Here is a 15891-nt window from a genome sequence, read left to right as displayed (position 1 = left end):
ATATATATTTATTAAATACACACGTACATACGCTATCCATGGACACTACGCAATTACTGTAGATCAGGGGTGTCAAACTCAAAGCCCGTGGACTGAATTTGGCCCATGGGGTGCTTAGATCTGGCCCACAGAACAGTGAAGGACCAGCCCGCAGTCCCTCTGCCAGCAAAAATGGAGCTCAGGAAGGCCGCGACTCTGTTTTCGCTGGCAGAGCACTCGGGCCACCACAGATGCACCCAATACGAGTGATGTCGAGCTGGCCATGCCCCCTGGCCACGCCCCCCGAGGTCAAACACATTCCTGATGTGGTCCACAATGAAATCGACTTTGACACGCCTGATGTAGATACAGCAGTTGGGAAAAGAGGAGTCATAACGTTTTCCATTTAGCTTATGGCGTTCCGCCTCTCTCAGTCTTTCGTATCTCAATATGGTGGCAACATTCAAAACAGATTACTATGTTGCCTATGCTGTCTTCCTTAGCTCTCAGTGATAATCTAGTCCAGAAAACAGGCTTATTTAATGGATTGTGACAAAGACTTTCCATTGTCCAGATTGTGGAAAAAGTATCCATGGCAGCAGCTCCCTAGCTCCACATTAAACACCAACAAACCGCATCCAACTGACCTAAACACAGGAGTTCCTCATCAAGCAGAGAAAAGGAATTGGCTGCACTAGTTGACTGAGTAGCAATGGATTCAGCATGGCCGATTGAATGACTCCGGGAGTGACCAGTCGCCTGAGGCGGGGGTGGGAGGATGGGGATTTCTGATAAGGCTGGAGCTGGAGTTAGAGTTGGTGTTGCGTTCAAGGCTGACGGAAGGAGTGGTGGTGGTGGTGGTGGTTGTGGTGGCACATTCAAAACCTCCAATTCCCCTAAATCAATGAGGGTATTGACGTTATCGGCAGAATTGCTTCCTGGAAGGAAAGGAGAGAATTGAAAAAGATGACAAAGTTTTCAGCAAATACATCACAATACTGGAGAGTTGATTTTAAGCAACAAGGGCATTGCTTTAATAGTTGGATACTTGTCCAAGAAATCAAGAGTCAACTCTTAAGGCAGGTTTCCAGCCTTGTCCATTTCTTCAAGAAACCACAGCTTCCTTGTTCCCTAATTCCAAAAAGCAACTGAAACTTCCATGCCAAGAGTATATTAGGTTGCCTTATATTCTGCCATGTTTTGGCCTGATCTGGGAATGAACTTTCTCTCTTGTACCTCACACCTATTCTTTGTCGTTCAGCATTACTGAGAAATGTGCCCTATTATTATGAATATGGCTAGGAATATTCAAGTTCCTACATTTGTAACAAAAATGTAACAAAAAAATCTTAGGGCACCTTGAAGGCTAATGGGTTTTAACGGTTGAAGCTTCCATAGATTCAAATAATGGCAAGAGAAAAACAGATCAAAACCCAATGGTAAATTTTCACATACATTTTTATATACAACAGCACAACCATAGCTCATAGATTGCATACTTTGATATTAGTTCCCTCACTCATTACTATTTTGCAGGGACCTTTGGATTCCAATAGAAACAAAAGAAATTCCAAAGCTTGAAATCTGCCTATCTCACAACTAAAATTCACTTTATCAATACAACAGTGTTATTCTAAATCAGCAGGAATATGGACTTGTAAAGGGAATGTCTGTAAGCAATAAGATTAGCAGAGGGGAAAAAAACCAGGGAAATACAAACTGACAACACTGAAGGTTAAATTGTCTAAAATAATTATGATTATCCATCAGTTAGTCTTAATAGTAACCTATTATGGGAAAAATCTATTACTGTGATTGAGGTCATTACTGATAGAAGTAACTTACTTCCTAAACTTGTAGTTTAGGCTGGGATTTCCCTTTGAAGTTCTCGGGTTTAAGACCAGCCATTACATGGGAAGTAATAATGTTCTAGGAGCCTGAAATGTTCTCTTATCAGTATTTCAGTATGACTGATTCTGATCTGTATTTATACTACGGATATTAAAAAAAACCTCCTTCCAAATTGCATACTATTTTAATATTACATAAAAGAAGAAGCAGTCTCATTAAAGGAACAAATTAAGTATCTACTGAGAAATACGATTCACCTTCTGTTGAGGGCAGCATTGAAAGATCTACTTCACCATTGATGACTTGACCTTCAATAATTTTTTTGTAGGAATTTATTACTCGTGATAAGTTGTCACTAGCCTGAAGAATATCTCCTGTAAGAGAAAAAACGTATAGTGTAGATATAACCCACTGAGCTTTCAAGAATGCTTCTTCTGTCTAGAAACATTATCAACCTATCTTTGGGATAAGTGTCATAGAGCTCCTGGTGCCATAATTCTTGCCATAATTTAATATTGCATGTATGTGTATTATTATATTGCATTACTGCTATGACTGTTGTTTCTTTACACAGGTTACGGTTGCCTAAAGTGGTTCATGTAAACAAACAAACAATCAGTCCATCTGATTCGTGCCATTCTAACAGTATGCCCTGCTGACTAGCTTCATATTTTAGGCTTTGAATATTCAGAAATGTGCTATGAAGAACTGGTATATTAAAAATAACACTGCCAACTGAGTTTCATTTAAAAATACTGCTCAAAAAAATAAAGGGAACACAAGTAGAAGACACCCGAGATCTGAATGAATGAAATAGCCTTATTAAATACTTTGTTCTTTACATACAGGAGTTTATACACTGCTCAAACAACTAAAGGGAACACAAAACTACTGTATGTAACGAACAAAGTATTTAATAAGGCTATTTCATTCATTCAGATCTCGGATGTCTTCTGCTTGTGTTCCCTTTATTTTTTTGAGCAGTGTATTTTTTTCTGTTTAATTCTTATGGTTTAGGCACTTAAGGCAGCAGCTTCCTGAAACTGACTGAATATAATTAGCACCTGTAGCATTAGCTCCATCTTCTAATATTCATCTATGGCCGTGATGGCGAACCTGCCGGCCAGCTGGTCTTCACGCACGCATACATGCCAGAAACCAGAAGAGTAGCCGCCCAGTGCGCATATGCGCACCGTAAACTCAAAGATCTTCCCGGCACGCACATGTGCACCGGGCAGCTGCTCTTACGGTTTCCGGTGTGTCCATGCATACCGGCCAGGTGGTCTCTGTGTGCGCATGCACACCAGAAACCGGAACACCAGGTGGCCGGTGCGCTTGTGCGTGCCAGAAACTGGAAGATCCTCTTCCTGGCGCACGCATGCGCACCGGGCAGCTGCTCTGTTTCCGGCACGCATGCACGCGCTCCCGTGGTACCAAAAAGATTCACCAACACTGATCTATGGTATATAAAAAACCTATCATTTTAATCAAGCAATGTGCAAGCTCATAATTTAAGCATCACATTTAAGTTATTTTAGAATAAACTTCATTTTTTTAAAAAAAATATTTTTTTAAAAAAATGAAGTTTATTCTAAAATAACTTAAATCACACACATACAAACATACCATTTTTTTATATATATATCTATCTACATTTTATATAGTTAGCTGATGCTGAAACAAATTTTCTATCTACAAAATGAAAATTATATCAGTGATCTTTTTTTCACCCTAATCACTTGGCGTATTATCATTTCGTTCAATGCTTCCAACATATATTGCTCCCTCTTTTCCTTTCCACCTCATACCAAGTGGAAATGAGTTTGATAGAAGGCAATTTAAATTGGCTAAAATGGACTGTAAAATGCATGAGTCCAGTGAGCAGTGAATAACAAGTGAATGTATTCTTCCTTATCAATTGTAAGCTCTTTGTTCACTTCGTAGACAATTCGTAGTCCTGGCTAAGGCTTTTGTAAAAGAACCTGCGTAATTTAGTAATTTAGTAATAAGAGTATCCACCATTTCACGACTTTTAATTCTATAATTCTGTCATCCCTTCAATGCTGACCAGGTAAGGAAACCAAAGTTATGAAGGCTAACTTTCTGTTTTTTATAAAGTTACAACACGGGTGTTAAACTCATGGCCCACGGGCTGGATGCATCACGCACTGGCCATGCCTACCGCTGGTTTAGCAAAGGGGAAAAAAGTCGCTTTCAGAGTTCCAACTGATGCCCTAATAAAAGCCCCCTGCCTATGGCAACTCGGGAGCAGATTAGGGAAGCTTCGCGAATTGACAATCGCAATGCATCATGTGATGACGTGACGATGCGAGTTTGACACCCCTGGGTTACAATAACAGATCTTGCAGGTCCGAATGCCCCTCCCCACTTGGTCCTTGGTGAGAACTAGGAAGAGTCCTGTCTGAGATGCTTACTTAAATTATGCTTCTGCTTCAACTCAGGGTTTGTTTTTTTTTACCACTGTTTCAGTTGTGGCTCTTCCTTAAGATTATTCCTTCTACCATTGCAATTTCACTACATTAGAGGAAGTATAAAGAGAAAGTGCAGCTACAGGTTTCCTGCTTTTTAATGTAAGGACCCTTCCAAAATGTTAATCTCTTGTAAAACTCCAGAGATGTTTAAAATGAAGGAGTTTTCCAGTGGCCTGGGGATGTTTTGGTTTTCCAGTTACTGGGAGAAAACACAGTCATTTCTTTCCCTGCAAAGAAACAGTCCCAGTTACCCAAACTGCTGTCGTTATCTTCTGTTTCACTGGCCAGCTTGAATAATGTCCGTCTCTTGGTTTCACATCTGTCATAGAGCTCCTGTGTGCAGAAAGGACAAGAGAAAAGAGGTGATTAAGCCACACGCACCAAAAAAAGATATTCACATCTACCCATGGAGTGAGTAAAGTGTGATCATCTGAGCTGGACGCTGAGCTGCTCTCTCACACGACCTAGCTACTGTATAAGGAAAAGATTCATACCAACCTTCATGAGCTCTTTATCGGCCTCGGAAGAGTCTTCTTTGCTATAGTGGATCAACATCTCATTCAACAATTTCACATTGTTGTTCACCTCCTCCAAAGTATGCATGCGCTTTGTTACTTTCTGTATTCGTGCCTCATCCTTCAGTTTTGAAACAAAAGAGCTAAAATTAAGCTTATTCTTTTCATTTCACCTTATAATTCAGGGCAGGCTGATTGAAGAGCTCAAGAGATCACATATTTCCCATGACTATTTCTAGAATTCTGGCTACAAAGTCCCGCTCTTTGACATGATTCTAAAAAGAGCTTTTAGGAATATTTTATGTAAACAGACAAATCTTAACACAAAAAATAAGAATCATTCTGTTGATAGCAGGATATAAAACAGCAGAAAATTTTAGTTTGGACTGATCTGTCTAGATCACTTTTAGTTATTTAAGGTAAGAATTTTGTCATAGAGCTAAGAGATTTGAGAAGGAAAGGATAAATACTATACTACACAATATGCAGGGGGGGGAACTAAAGGAAAAAAGCAAGAAACTACATGACATTAATCAAGAGAGAGTGTCATAACAAGGAAAAGAGAGAGAGTGTCATAACAAGGAAAAGCGGGGGAGGGGATATTTTGGCAAGGAAAATTCCATGCTGGCTGGGAATGAGTGTTGTAGTCCAACATATCTGCAGGTTACCAAGTTATGAAATAATGGCATAAATCATTCATTCAACTGATGGAAGCACATCTATCTTGTCACCTGATGGTGGGGGCGGGGTTGCCACTGATGATTCCTGGGACTACCTAGATTAGATATCAGTTTCCTTAACAAGATTTTCGGAAGTAATTTGAGTCCTTCCTGGAGCTGAGAGTGACTGGCTTGTGGTCACCCAGCTGGCTTTGTGCAGAACTAGAACTCGCAGTCTCCTAGCCTGGCACCTTAATCACTACACCAAACTGGCTCTCTGTCATATGATACAGACATTAGTAAACAAGTGAGCCAGTGAACCAAAGATAATAGAACCTATTAACTCTCTAATTTAAGAGTTGGGAGGCTGAGTGGAGCTACAAATCATTGACTAGCTTGTCTTATTTGTTACACATCCTCCTGATATAATTTCACACAGAGATAAGAATTTGGTGATAAGGAAAACAAAAATCTACTTACTAGAGGGTCATCACATTTAATTTTCTGGTAACTAATGGCCTGGGTTAAAAAGATTCTAAAATACGTGAATCTATCAAACAAATTCCAAGCAATCATCACCTCTACAGTATTATTAAGTGCTCAGTCTCACCTCTTTCACCATAGATTTAATAAGCTTGTTTGCTTCTTGTAAATCATCTGGGTTTTTGCTTTTCAACAGTTTAGCTAAAAGCTGCAAAAAGGAAAAGATAAGTAAATAAAATCACTGGCTCATTTTTCCTATTGCAAAATTCATTAAAGGAACCCTAAAAATCTTATACCTGATGCATATTTGAAGCATCAAATTCTGACTTTTGGCATTCTGATCTCAACCTTCTGGAATACTGTTTAAGGTGAAATATGGCCTATAAACACAACAGCAAAACCCACTGAGCTTGTTGGAATGTATTATTATTATTATTATTATTATTATTATTATTATTATTATTATTAATAATAATAATAATAATAATAATATTAATAATAATAATAATAATAAAAATTTTATTTGCTCATTAACAACAACCAAGTCTTCAGAGTCAGCCCTGGAATTGAGAAAGCCACTTCTGGATTGCCATAATTTCTGGAGAACATTAGGTCTAGAGGCCTGGAATCATAATAAGTAAATGAAGCAAGATTTTGCTAACAGGAGAAGGATGCTTGTAACTTTCAATGAGTCTTAAGTTTTGAATTCCACATATTTTTATTGGGCTGTCTGATTGTATTCAACTTTGGAATTATCTTTAATAAAAACCAAGAAAAAAAAGAAACAAGAAAAACTAAAAAACAAGAAAGCCCAGTGGTTAGAATGCAGTACTGCAGGCTAACTCACTGTTCACTCCAGGAGTTTTATTCTGACCAGCTCAAGGTTGACTCAACCTTCCATCCTTTGGTAAAATGAGGTTCGTAAAATGAGGACCCAGATTGTTGGGGGCAATATACTGACACTGTCAACCACTCAGAGAGTGCTGTAAGGCACTATGAAGCAGTATATTGCTAATGTATCAAATAAATAGAGTAGAGTAGAATAAGATGTGTGGATGACCTTTTAATGACTCGACTCAGCCACTTCCACATTTTTCTTCCTTAGAAGAAAAATAAATCATATTCATAGTATATAACTGTAAGATGTGAATGACTATGATGCCAAACAACCTAAGCTGTTCAATTCAGCCCTAAATTCAGAGGATGACCAAAGTGAAACATTTTCTACACCCACAAAGAAATAGAGAAATTATCCACAACTAGGGAGAACCGTACTACCTTGTTCAGAACAAAAGTAAGATTTATAAAACAGGTCAGAATTTGTGAACACTTCACCTGAGTGGATTTTCTTTACACTTAAAAATGCAACTCTTAATATTCCTATACTCGGAACAAGCAAGAACAAGAAGCATGACATTCTGTAGTACACCCAGAAGTATCTGCAATTGCTTCCAAAAATCAGAGTTGTTGTGCTACAACATTCATGGGAAATAAGAAACATTCACTCTTGAATATTTTTAAAACTGCAGATAGAGAGGGAGCAGGAAAGCTACTAAATCCCAGTTTTACATTTTCTATCTCAGTGTTTCTCAACCTTTGACATTTGAAAATGTGTGGACTTCAATTTCCAGAAAAGCCCAGCCAGCCATTAAATGGCTAAGGTTGAAAAACACTGCTCTATCCTATGAAAAGCAACCCAATGGAACTTGCCTGTTGCACATTATTATAGCTGAGGCTTCAAGTTTACCTTGGATTTCTCTTCATCATCAAACACGGGGTTTTTGGGACGAGGTGGCGGAGAGGGAATAAGGGTTTTCTCCACAGGAATAACAGGATCAGACAAGACAATGCCTGAAGGCAAACAGAAAACAACAGGAATGTTATACCAAGGTCTCCGAAAGGCTTGAGTCTGCTTCTCTCTTTCCACCTCCAACTAACCTCCTGCTTTTGAATAATAGTAGCCAGATCACCTTCAGAGGGACTACTGCATTTGAATCTTTGCAACTCATCATCATGCAACATTTCTGCTTATTATACTTTTTCTCTTTGTTCAGATCAGTTTTCCCTAAACTAGCTTCCTGCCAGATGTGTGAACTGCAAACCTCAGAATTGACTGATTTCCCACTTTATTTTTACAAACAACCCAAGGTGGTGAACATACCAACACATCTTCTTCCTCCTATTTTCCCCACAACTACAACTCTGTGTGGTGGATTGGGCTGAGAGAGAGTGATTAGCCCAAAGTCACCCACCTGGCTCTTATGACTAAGGCGGGACTTGAACTCACGGCTTCTTGCTTTCTAGCCTGGCAGACCATGCTTGGCTAAGGGGATTTTGAAAGTTGATATCTACGGACTGGAAGATGCTCAGGTTGGGGAAATCTGATACAGGCCATCCTTCATTAACCTCATGGTATCTGGTTGCTACAACTAGAACTTTCATCATCTGACCCACAATGCTCAAGGTAATATTATTAAGGGATGATAAGGGCTGTAAATCTTCATATCCAAAGAGTAGTAATTTGGGGAAGGTTGAATTAGATAAGCATGTTTCATTTAACTTGGTTATTTTGTATATCATCTGATCTAAAACTCCAAAGAAGCTTTACATCTAAATGGCAAAAATGTAATTAGTATTCAATGTGTGGATCAGCTGTTAACACTATCCAGAACTCCATCATGACAGCACTGAGAACTCCATAGCATTTTGTGAAAAGATGATTTTCTGTACTATTTTATAACATGTAGATAAGGTTCCTAACTATATAATGTATAACTGTATACTCCTGTTATTACACTATTACAAAATTATATCAAGCTACAAAGGAGAAAAAAAGGCAGCACAGGAAGCAATTATCTACCTTGTCTTTTCAACATGTAGTAGGCATCTTTGATTTTGGACTCATCTGGCAAAGCAACTGTCCAGCTGTACAGCAGCTCAATTATTTTGGTTTTGACCTTTTCTGACACTCTGTCTCCCAAGTACTGCAAGAATGCCCAAGAAGGTAAAAAGATTTCAGTTTTTCTGCCCTTAAATGAAATATTCATTTTTGAACCATAAGATTTATCTAAGATCAACTACATTATAAATGATTTTTTTGTTTTGCTGGTTTCAGATGCAGTAGCTTAAGAAACTGTACATCAAGAAACTTGATATTTGTTTTGGCAACTACTTGGCCAAAACAAATTTCCAAGAATAACTTATGTGAACTGAGAACAGTAAGAGTGTGTGTATGTGTGCGCGCACGTGAGTATCAAAAGTAAAGGTAAAGGTTCCCCTCGCACATATGTGCTAGTCATTCCTGACTCTAGAGGGCGGTGCTCATCTCCGTTTCAAAGCCGAAGAGCCAGCACTGTCCAAAGACGTCTCCGTGGTCATGTGGCTGGCATGACTAAACACCAAAGGTGCACGGAACGCTGTTACCTTCCCACCAAAGGTGGTCCCTATTTTTTCTACTTGCATTTTTATGTGCTTTTGAACAGCTAGGTGGGCATTCGAACCGCTGAACTGCCGACCTTTTGATTGACAAGCTCAGCTTCTTAGCCTCTGAGCCACCATGTGCCAGTGTCAAAAGTAAGCATCACTAAATCCAATGGAACTCAATCCCAGTTCCAAAAACATGGAACTCTTAAGTTAAAACACATAAAACTGCAGTATAAAATTATTTAATTATCTGAATTGCACATATCCTCCTTGAATGATTCCTATCTCTGCATTATTCTTCTACCTACCAAGTTGTGCATTATATACTAAAAACAGCTCAAATAGGAAGAAGCACTTTTAAAGTGTAGGTGCAATTCAATTATTTACAGCCTGATGCATCTTTGAAGGATGTGCCTGAAAAAAACTGTGTTTGGGGATATGAACAATCCACCTACAAATACAAATGAAAACAGAACTAATACCAACCTTGGGAGATACAACTTTTATTAGCTCATTTAAAAAACGAAACTTCCCTACTTCACTATGAAATCTGCGTCCACAGTTCTTCATACAAGCTTCCAGCACCTGAAAGTCAAGCAAACAGACATGAGATAAGTATCACAAATCAGGATGGGTCTACCTAAAAGAAGTCCTCCAACTTGTCTCCAAAAAGTCACAGGTTGCCTATGAAATCACTTAATGGTATTTATACCATCAGGGTTTCATGTAAGACAAAAGTGGATAATGTTTTCTTCTAAGAATCCCATCCCTTCAGGGATAATCTGTTGGGGACCTCCTTGTGAAGAGGGCCAAAGACAGTGCACATGGAAATATGTTCCCCTAACTAAGAGCTTTAAATACATCAATAGCTTTTCCCACCTCTTCTAAATCTAACATTGATTTTTTTTCTCCAAGCAGCAGCTTGCAGAGAAGGCAGTGTGAAATGACATTTTGATATGGTCATAAGAACTGTGCATGGATTTGTAAGAATTGAAATGCCCAGAGAAATCCCTTTTTTATGACGATCCTCTATGACTGTCTCAGTTGTGGACACTAAAAGAGTTAATAATATGGATGGAGTAATATTAGATAACTAGGTGGAAATAATGTAACTCCAAAGAATAGAGTATGTAACCCATTCAGAGTTAATTTACTGGGTCAGAAGACTACTTTTTATAGAAACAGTGATCCATTTTCACTGGCCTAGCTAAGTATGTTATGGAACATAGCCCATAAGTCACACAATTCAGCAATATGAAATGAAGATACCAATTAGACATTATTAAACCATTTTAATTCATTATATCTCAGGAAAACACATGTTTTACATCTGGAAGAAGTTACTTCTGACCTTCCAGGTTGTTTATTTAAGAAAGAAGACTGAATTCGTATCAGACCACAAGACTTAACAGATAGTTGCTCAGGCTATCCTTTCCTAGCTAATGCCAACTAAGTCAAGTTTAGACATAACCACTATTGTATATTCTTATACTTTACTTCAAAATCATAAAGAGTAAAACTTTTTGTAAGCAAGATGTTAAGGCAAACATAGTCTAATCCTATACATTTCCTCGTAAGTGAAACTAGTATTGAGAACTCTGTTCCATAGTTAAAAAGCTAGAGAGAAATACAATAAGAAAAATAATCTAAAGTTTGCCACGGAAGAGGCTTATTTATTTATTAGTTCGATATATGCCGCCCTTCTCCGGAGACTCATGATGCCTATCTGCACAATAATATATAGACTTGCATAGCTTATTCTGCATGCATAATAATTTTTTCTGTGCAAAAGAAAGCAGTTCTGAGCACAGAATTTCAAATTTGTGTAAGAGAAGCAAAAACTGTTCCCACAAGAAACTTAACATCTGAGGGGAAATTTAACATGTATTAGAATAAGTAGCTTAAATTAAAACACATATTTTTCTGGGTGAACAGTGACAGACCAGGAAAAGAAGCAACTTCTTTTACAGAGCTCCTGACAGGTAAAGAGGTTGTGACCATTCTGGATCTGAAGCACCTCTTCCACTTTGCACCTGAATACTGCACACTAAAATGGCTGGATTCAAATATATTAAGCCAAAATAACTCTGCTTTGGTAAACAAGTCATATTGATCTAATTCCCACATACTGTAAACCTTGATGGATGGTGGTTGCCTATTTGTCAGGTTGCTTCCCTATCAGATTTATAGGTTTTCTCAAGATGCAGCTGTTTATCAAAGAGTTCCTCGTCCCTATCATGGGACCCTCACCTTTTGGGACTGTTATTTTTTCATCAGCCTCAAGCACTTTTCCTAACCTTGCATGTCAATTCCCTGCCGGTTGCCAGATCAACCAAGAATCTTGTGACACATAAAGAAGCCAGTCCCTCCTAAGAAAGCTTATGGAACAATAAATGTTTTAATATCTAAGATACACTAAGACTCTAAGTATTTATTGGTTCGATTTATATGCCGCTCTTCTCCAGAGACTCAGGGCGGCTTACAATGCATTAAGCAATAGCCTTCATACTTTTGTATATACCTGCTTAGTAGGGCTTTCGGCCCCCCCTAAGCGGTGTTCTTTTTTTAAACAAAGTCAGCTTATTGCCCCCACAAACCGGGTCCTCATTTTACCTACCTCGAAAGGATGGAAAGCTGAGTCAACCTTGAGCGTGGTGAGAATTGAACTCGCAGTAATTGCAGGCAGCTGGCAGCTAGCAGGCAGCTGGCAGTGCGCGAGCTGCACTGGCTCCCGGTGGCCTTCCGGGTGCGCTTCAAGGTGTTGGTTATCACCTTTAAAGCGCTCCATGGCATAGGGCCTAGCTATCTTCAAGACCACCTGCTGCTACCGACGATCTCCCATCGACCCATGCGCTCCCACAGAGAGGGCCTCCTCAGGGTGCCATCAGCCAAACAATGTAGGCTGGTGACCCCCAGGGGGAGAGCCTTCTCTGTGGGGGCACCTACCCTCTGGAATCAGTTGCCCCCAGAGATAAGGAGAATCCAAGACCTCAGTGCCTTCCGCCGTGCCCTTAAAACCCACTTTTTCCAGCAAGCCGGGCTGGCTTAAGAAGAAATTTTTAATTTTTTTAAATGTTTTAATTGGTTTGTGATTTTTAAATTTTTGGGCCAAATCTATATATATTTTAATTGTTCTTAATATTTGTAGTTTATGTTCTTAATTCTAGCTGTGCACTGCCCTGAGTCCTTAGGGAGAAGGGCGGTATATAAATTGAAAAATAAATAAATAAAATAAAATAAATAAGTACTACTTTAACAACAGCAGTTTAGTCCACTGCGCCACCAGGCTCTTGTATTATGATTCAATGAGACAATTTTCCTTACTCTAAATAACTCTTTGTAGCACCACTGATAATTCTACTTCATGAAGATATTAATCTGCATGCAAATCCAGAATTTCAAAAGAGAGGTAAGGAAGACCTACTGTCAAGGCCTGGACTGCTTCCCATTCCTGTGGTGACTGGATTTTATGAGCTAGCAATCTAACAGCAATCTGTGGACTGAAATAAATAGGTTACTAATTTAAATAGCATTCCCCAAGTACCTGGTCACCTACAGAGAAAGATAGGAGACCATTGTTCTTTGTCCCTGAAAAAAAAATTATCTCAAATTTGAGAGAAGATAGAAGAGAGAGAGAGAGAGTACTAAGACTAAACAGGAGAAATAATCTGTGATTATTTCAGATACTTCTGCTTATTCACACTAAGGTTTGGGAAATATAGAACAATAGAAAATGTTTCATTTTCATAGTTACCGCTGCAATATGCAGCAATCTCATTTTCAAAGTACTATTTTTAAATATAAACATTAAATCTCACTTCAGAGAGGAAAAAGAGAAAGCTAGAATTTCCAAGATTTATGATGCAAAAACAACAGAGCGATCATCGGTATGTCAACTTCTCAACCCGATGTAGTTTTATAAAATGACACAGACAAGGATGCAGTCGAAACAAGGCCTCCAAATTCTCTACCAGGGTTGTATTGATTGTTTCAGCAGGGTTCTCAGGTATTGTGCAAAGAAAAGGCAGCCATCTTGGACCAACCCAAGGCAAACTCTTTAAGGACTGGGGAAGGCTGTTTTAACACCCTTCATTTCCTCAATATTGGAAAGATAACATTTTCCAGTCATTCCAACTGCTACCATTTATTACATTTGTCGACAGAAATCTACTTTTCCCCTAGAACCATTTAAATCCCACACATCCCTGGATTTAAAACCAACCTCCCAGCCATATTAATTGTGGTGCTTTGTCTCACATCCTATAAAAAAATATTTCCTGCAGTTTTCATGTTTGAGAGTGCAAAGTACAGGTGGTCCTCGACTTACAACCACAATTGGGACTGGAATTTCCATTGTGAATAAGCAAAGTGACTATTAGATGACTTGTGCCTGTTTTCACAATCATTTTTGCTACGGCTGTTAAGCAAATCACATCAGTTGTTAAGCAAATCTGGCTTCTCCCATTGACTCTGCTTGTCAGAAGCCGGCTGGGAAAGACACAAATGGTGATCATAAGACCCCAGAATGCTGCAACTGTCATAAATGCATGCCAATTGCCATGAGCCCAAATTTTGATCACGTGACCATGGTGTGCTACGACAGCTTTAAGTATAAGGACTGGTCATTAGTCACTTTTTTCAGTGCCATTCTAGCTTTGAATGATTGCTAAACTAATGGTTGTAAGTCGATGATTACCTCTATTAATAACTATCAAAATCCAAGTATTACATATCATATGAACTGTGTTAAACTAAGGATCAAATCCTGCAGCTTTCCAAAAAATTCCTTCTTCAATAAAACCTTGTGATGCAGTCTGGATAGTTTTGGATACGAACCCTTCAAGTTCTTTATTGATCTGATCACAGAAGCCAATAATATACTCCCAATCTTCCTGTCTATTCAAAGGGTTGGTGGCTTTGTCTGGTTAAAAAGAAAAAGCAAAGGTGTTAATGATGGTTTAAAAAAAAAAAATAATCTCAAAACTTCCTTCTGATTTGAAGTGGTTGGTAAGTAATATGCTAATACACTTATTTCCCTTTCTCTTTCAGAAAGGCCTTGGGAAAAACAAAAGCATTTCATATAGCGTAGTGATTAAGAACCAGGGATATTAGCTCCAAATCCATAATAATCATGAAAACTTACTGGGCAACCTTGTGCCTGTCTTTTAGTCCAAACTATCAATCACAAAAACTAGAAAGGGATGCTATGTATAGCCCGTTGAGCTTCTACAGCAGGGGTCCCCAAGCCCCAATCCATGGATTGGCACCAGGCCGGGACAGGCCAGAAACTGGGCCGCGCAAAGAAGCAGAGCCCCACTCATGGGATGCAGGCAGCATGGGAAACCATGCCCCCTCCAGTCTGTGGAAAAACCCCTCTCCACAAAAGTGATCCCTGGTGCTCAAAAGGTTGAGGGGCTGCTGTTCTACAGGAAAGGCAGGACATAAATATAACAAATAAAGGGAAATAGTGAATTAGCTGCCTGAAACAGCTCACGCAGCTGATTTAGAAGTTGTTCCCCATTTTCCAAACACCTGTGGATGTGAAACTGATTGCTTCATTTTCTTCCCACCAAAGCAAACCATTGAGCATCAACATGCATGAAGAGACTGCCCGAGTAGCACCCAAGGCAGTGATGCAAGCCCTTCAGAGGATATAACTCCTTCAAATATTTGAAAATGAAGTGCTTCACATTGACTTCCATGTGTCTTGAAGTGCTTTTCTTTCAGTGCTTTATACAATATTCAACAGCATTTGCCACAGCACACACATGTATCCGCCTACAAAAAATATTAGCAAGAAATCACTTCCCAAAAACATCTTTCTCTGAGATATAGAAAACTAGCTGGAAGTTGTTTGAGATCATTTTTTTAAATAAAAGAGTTATATATGTACAGAGGAAGAAAAAAAACACCACCACCAGGTGCTTCCAGGATTTTTGTTCTGTCACAGCTGGCATCTGAGAGGCATCAATACACCTATTAAAATGTTTCCTGGAGAAACTAGCCTTTCTTCCTTACCTCATTTTCTTTTCCCCCCAGTAATTTTAATTTTTTTAAAAAATGAATGTTGGATGAATGCTGGAATGTTGTAAAGCAAAGCACTAGCCTCAAGCATAACCTGAATTTTCAATGACTCCAATCAAGCCTCCAGAAGCACTTTTACAAAATAAAACTGTGGGTGGCTACAGCCCAGGATTTTGATAGAACTGCCATGGGTAGGATCAATTTTGAGAGAATGCATACAAACACCACCTTCAGAATTGTATACGTGACCATGGACTTTCAAAAATTAGGGGCTCCTAGTGTGTAGCGAGTAGGAGAGGCAACACCAATACAAACAGGATATTCCACCTGAAATTAATTAATTAATTAATTAATTAATTAATTAAGTTGATGGTGACTGGCTGACCATTTTTTTTAGTTATGTTATGTGAATGTCATACTGGTGTTGAGTCAATCAATTGGGGCAAGATAAACATTTTGTAAAAA

General features: G+C 38.8%; 1 protein-coding gene across 4 annotated transcripts in view; it reads right to left on the bottom strand.

Annotated features, from left to right (window-relative positions):
• The window catches only part of GGA3 (golgi associated, gamma adaptin ear containing, ARF binding protein 3), a 35909-nt gene that overhangs the window by 13550 nt on the left and 6468 nt on the right, over window positions 1–15891 (bottom strand). For 3 of the 4 annotated variants that reach the window (XM_070937576.1, XM_070937577.1, XM_070937579.1), the window contains exons 2-11: window positions 14239–14323; window positions 12827–12902; window positions 9889–9987; window positions 8840–8963; window positions 7727–7830; window positions 6107–6187; window positions 4821–4958; window positions 4574–4655; window positions 2088–2204; window positions 627–917 (exon numbers count right to left, since the gene is read on the bottom strand). In XM_070937576.1, coding sequence (XP_070793677.1) covers window positions 627–917; window positions 2088–2204; window positions 4574–4655; window positions 4821–4958; window positions 6107–6187; window positions 7727–7830; window positions 8840–8963; window positions 9889–9987; window positions 12827–12902; window positions 14239–14323 — 1197 coding nt within the window. Of the gene's footprint in view, window positions 1–626; window positions 918–2087; window positions 2205–4573; window positions 4656–4820; window positions 4959–6106; window positions 6188–7726; window positions 7831–8839; window positions 8964–9888; window positions 9988–12826; window positions 12903–14238; window positions 14324–15891 lie in introns of those variants that run through there. The other variant, XM_070937578.1, reaches the window with a different exon arrangement.

Source organism: Pituophis catenifer, unplaced genomic scaffold (genome assembly GCF_029215685.1).
Source record: "Pituophis catenifer annectens isolate HBS135680 unplaced genomic scaffold, rPitCat1.0.hap2 SCAF_2, whole genome shotgun sequence".
Taxonomy (NCBI): domain Eukaryota; kingdom Metazoa; phylum Chordata; class Lepidosauria; order Squamata; family Colubridae; genus Pituophis; species Pituophis catenifer.
Note: the sequence above shows the minus strand (reverse complement) of the source record. Positions and strands in the feature narration are given on the sequence as shown.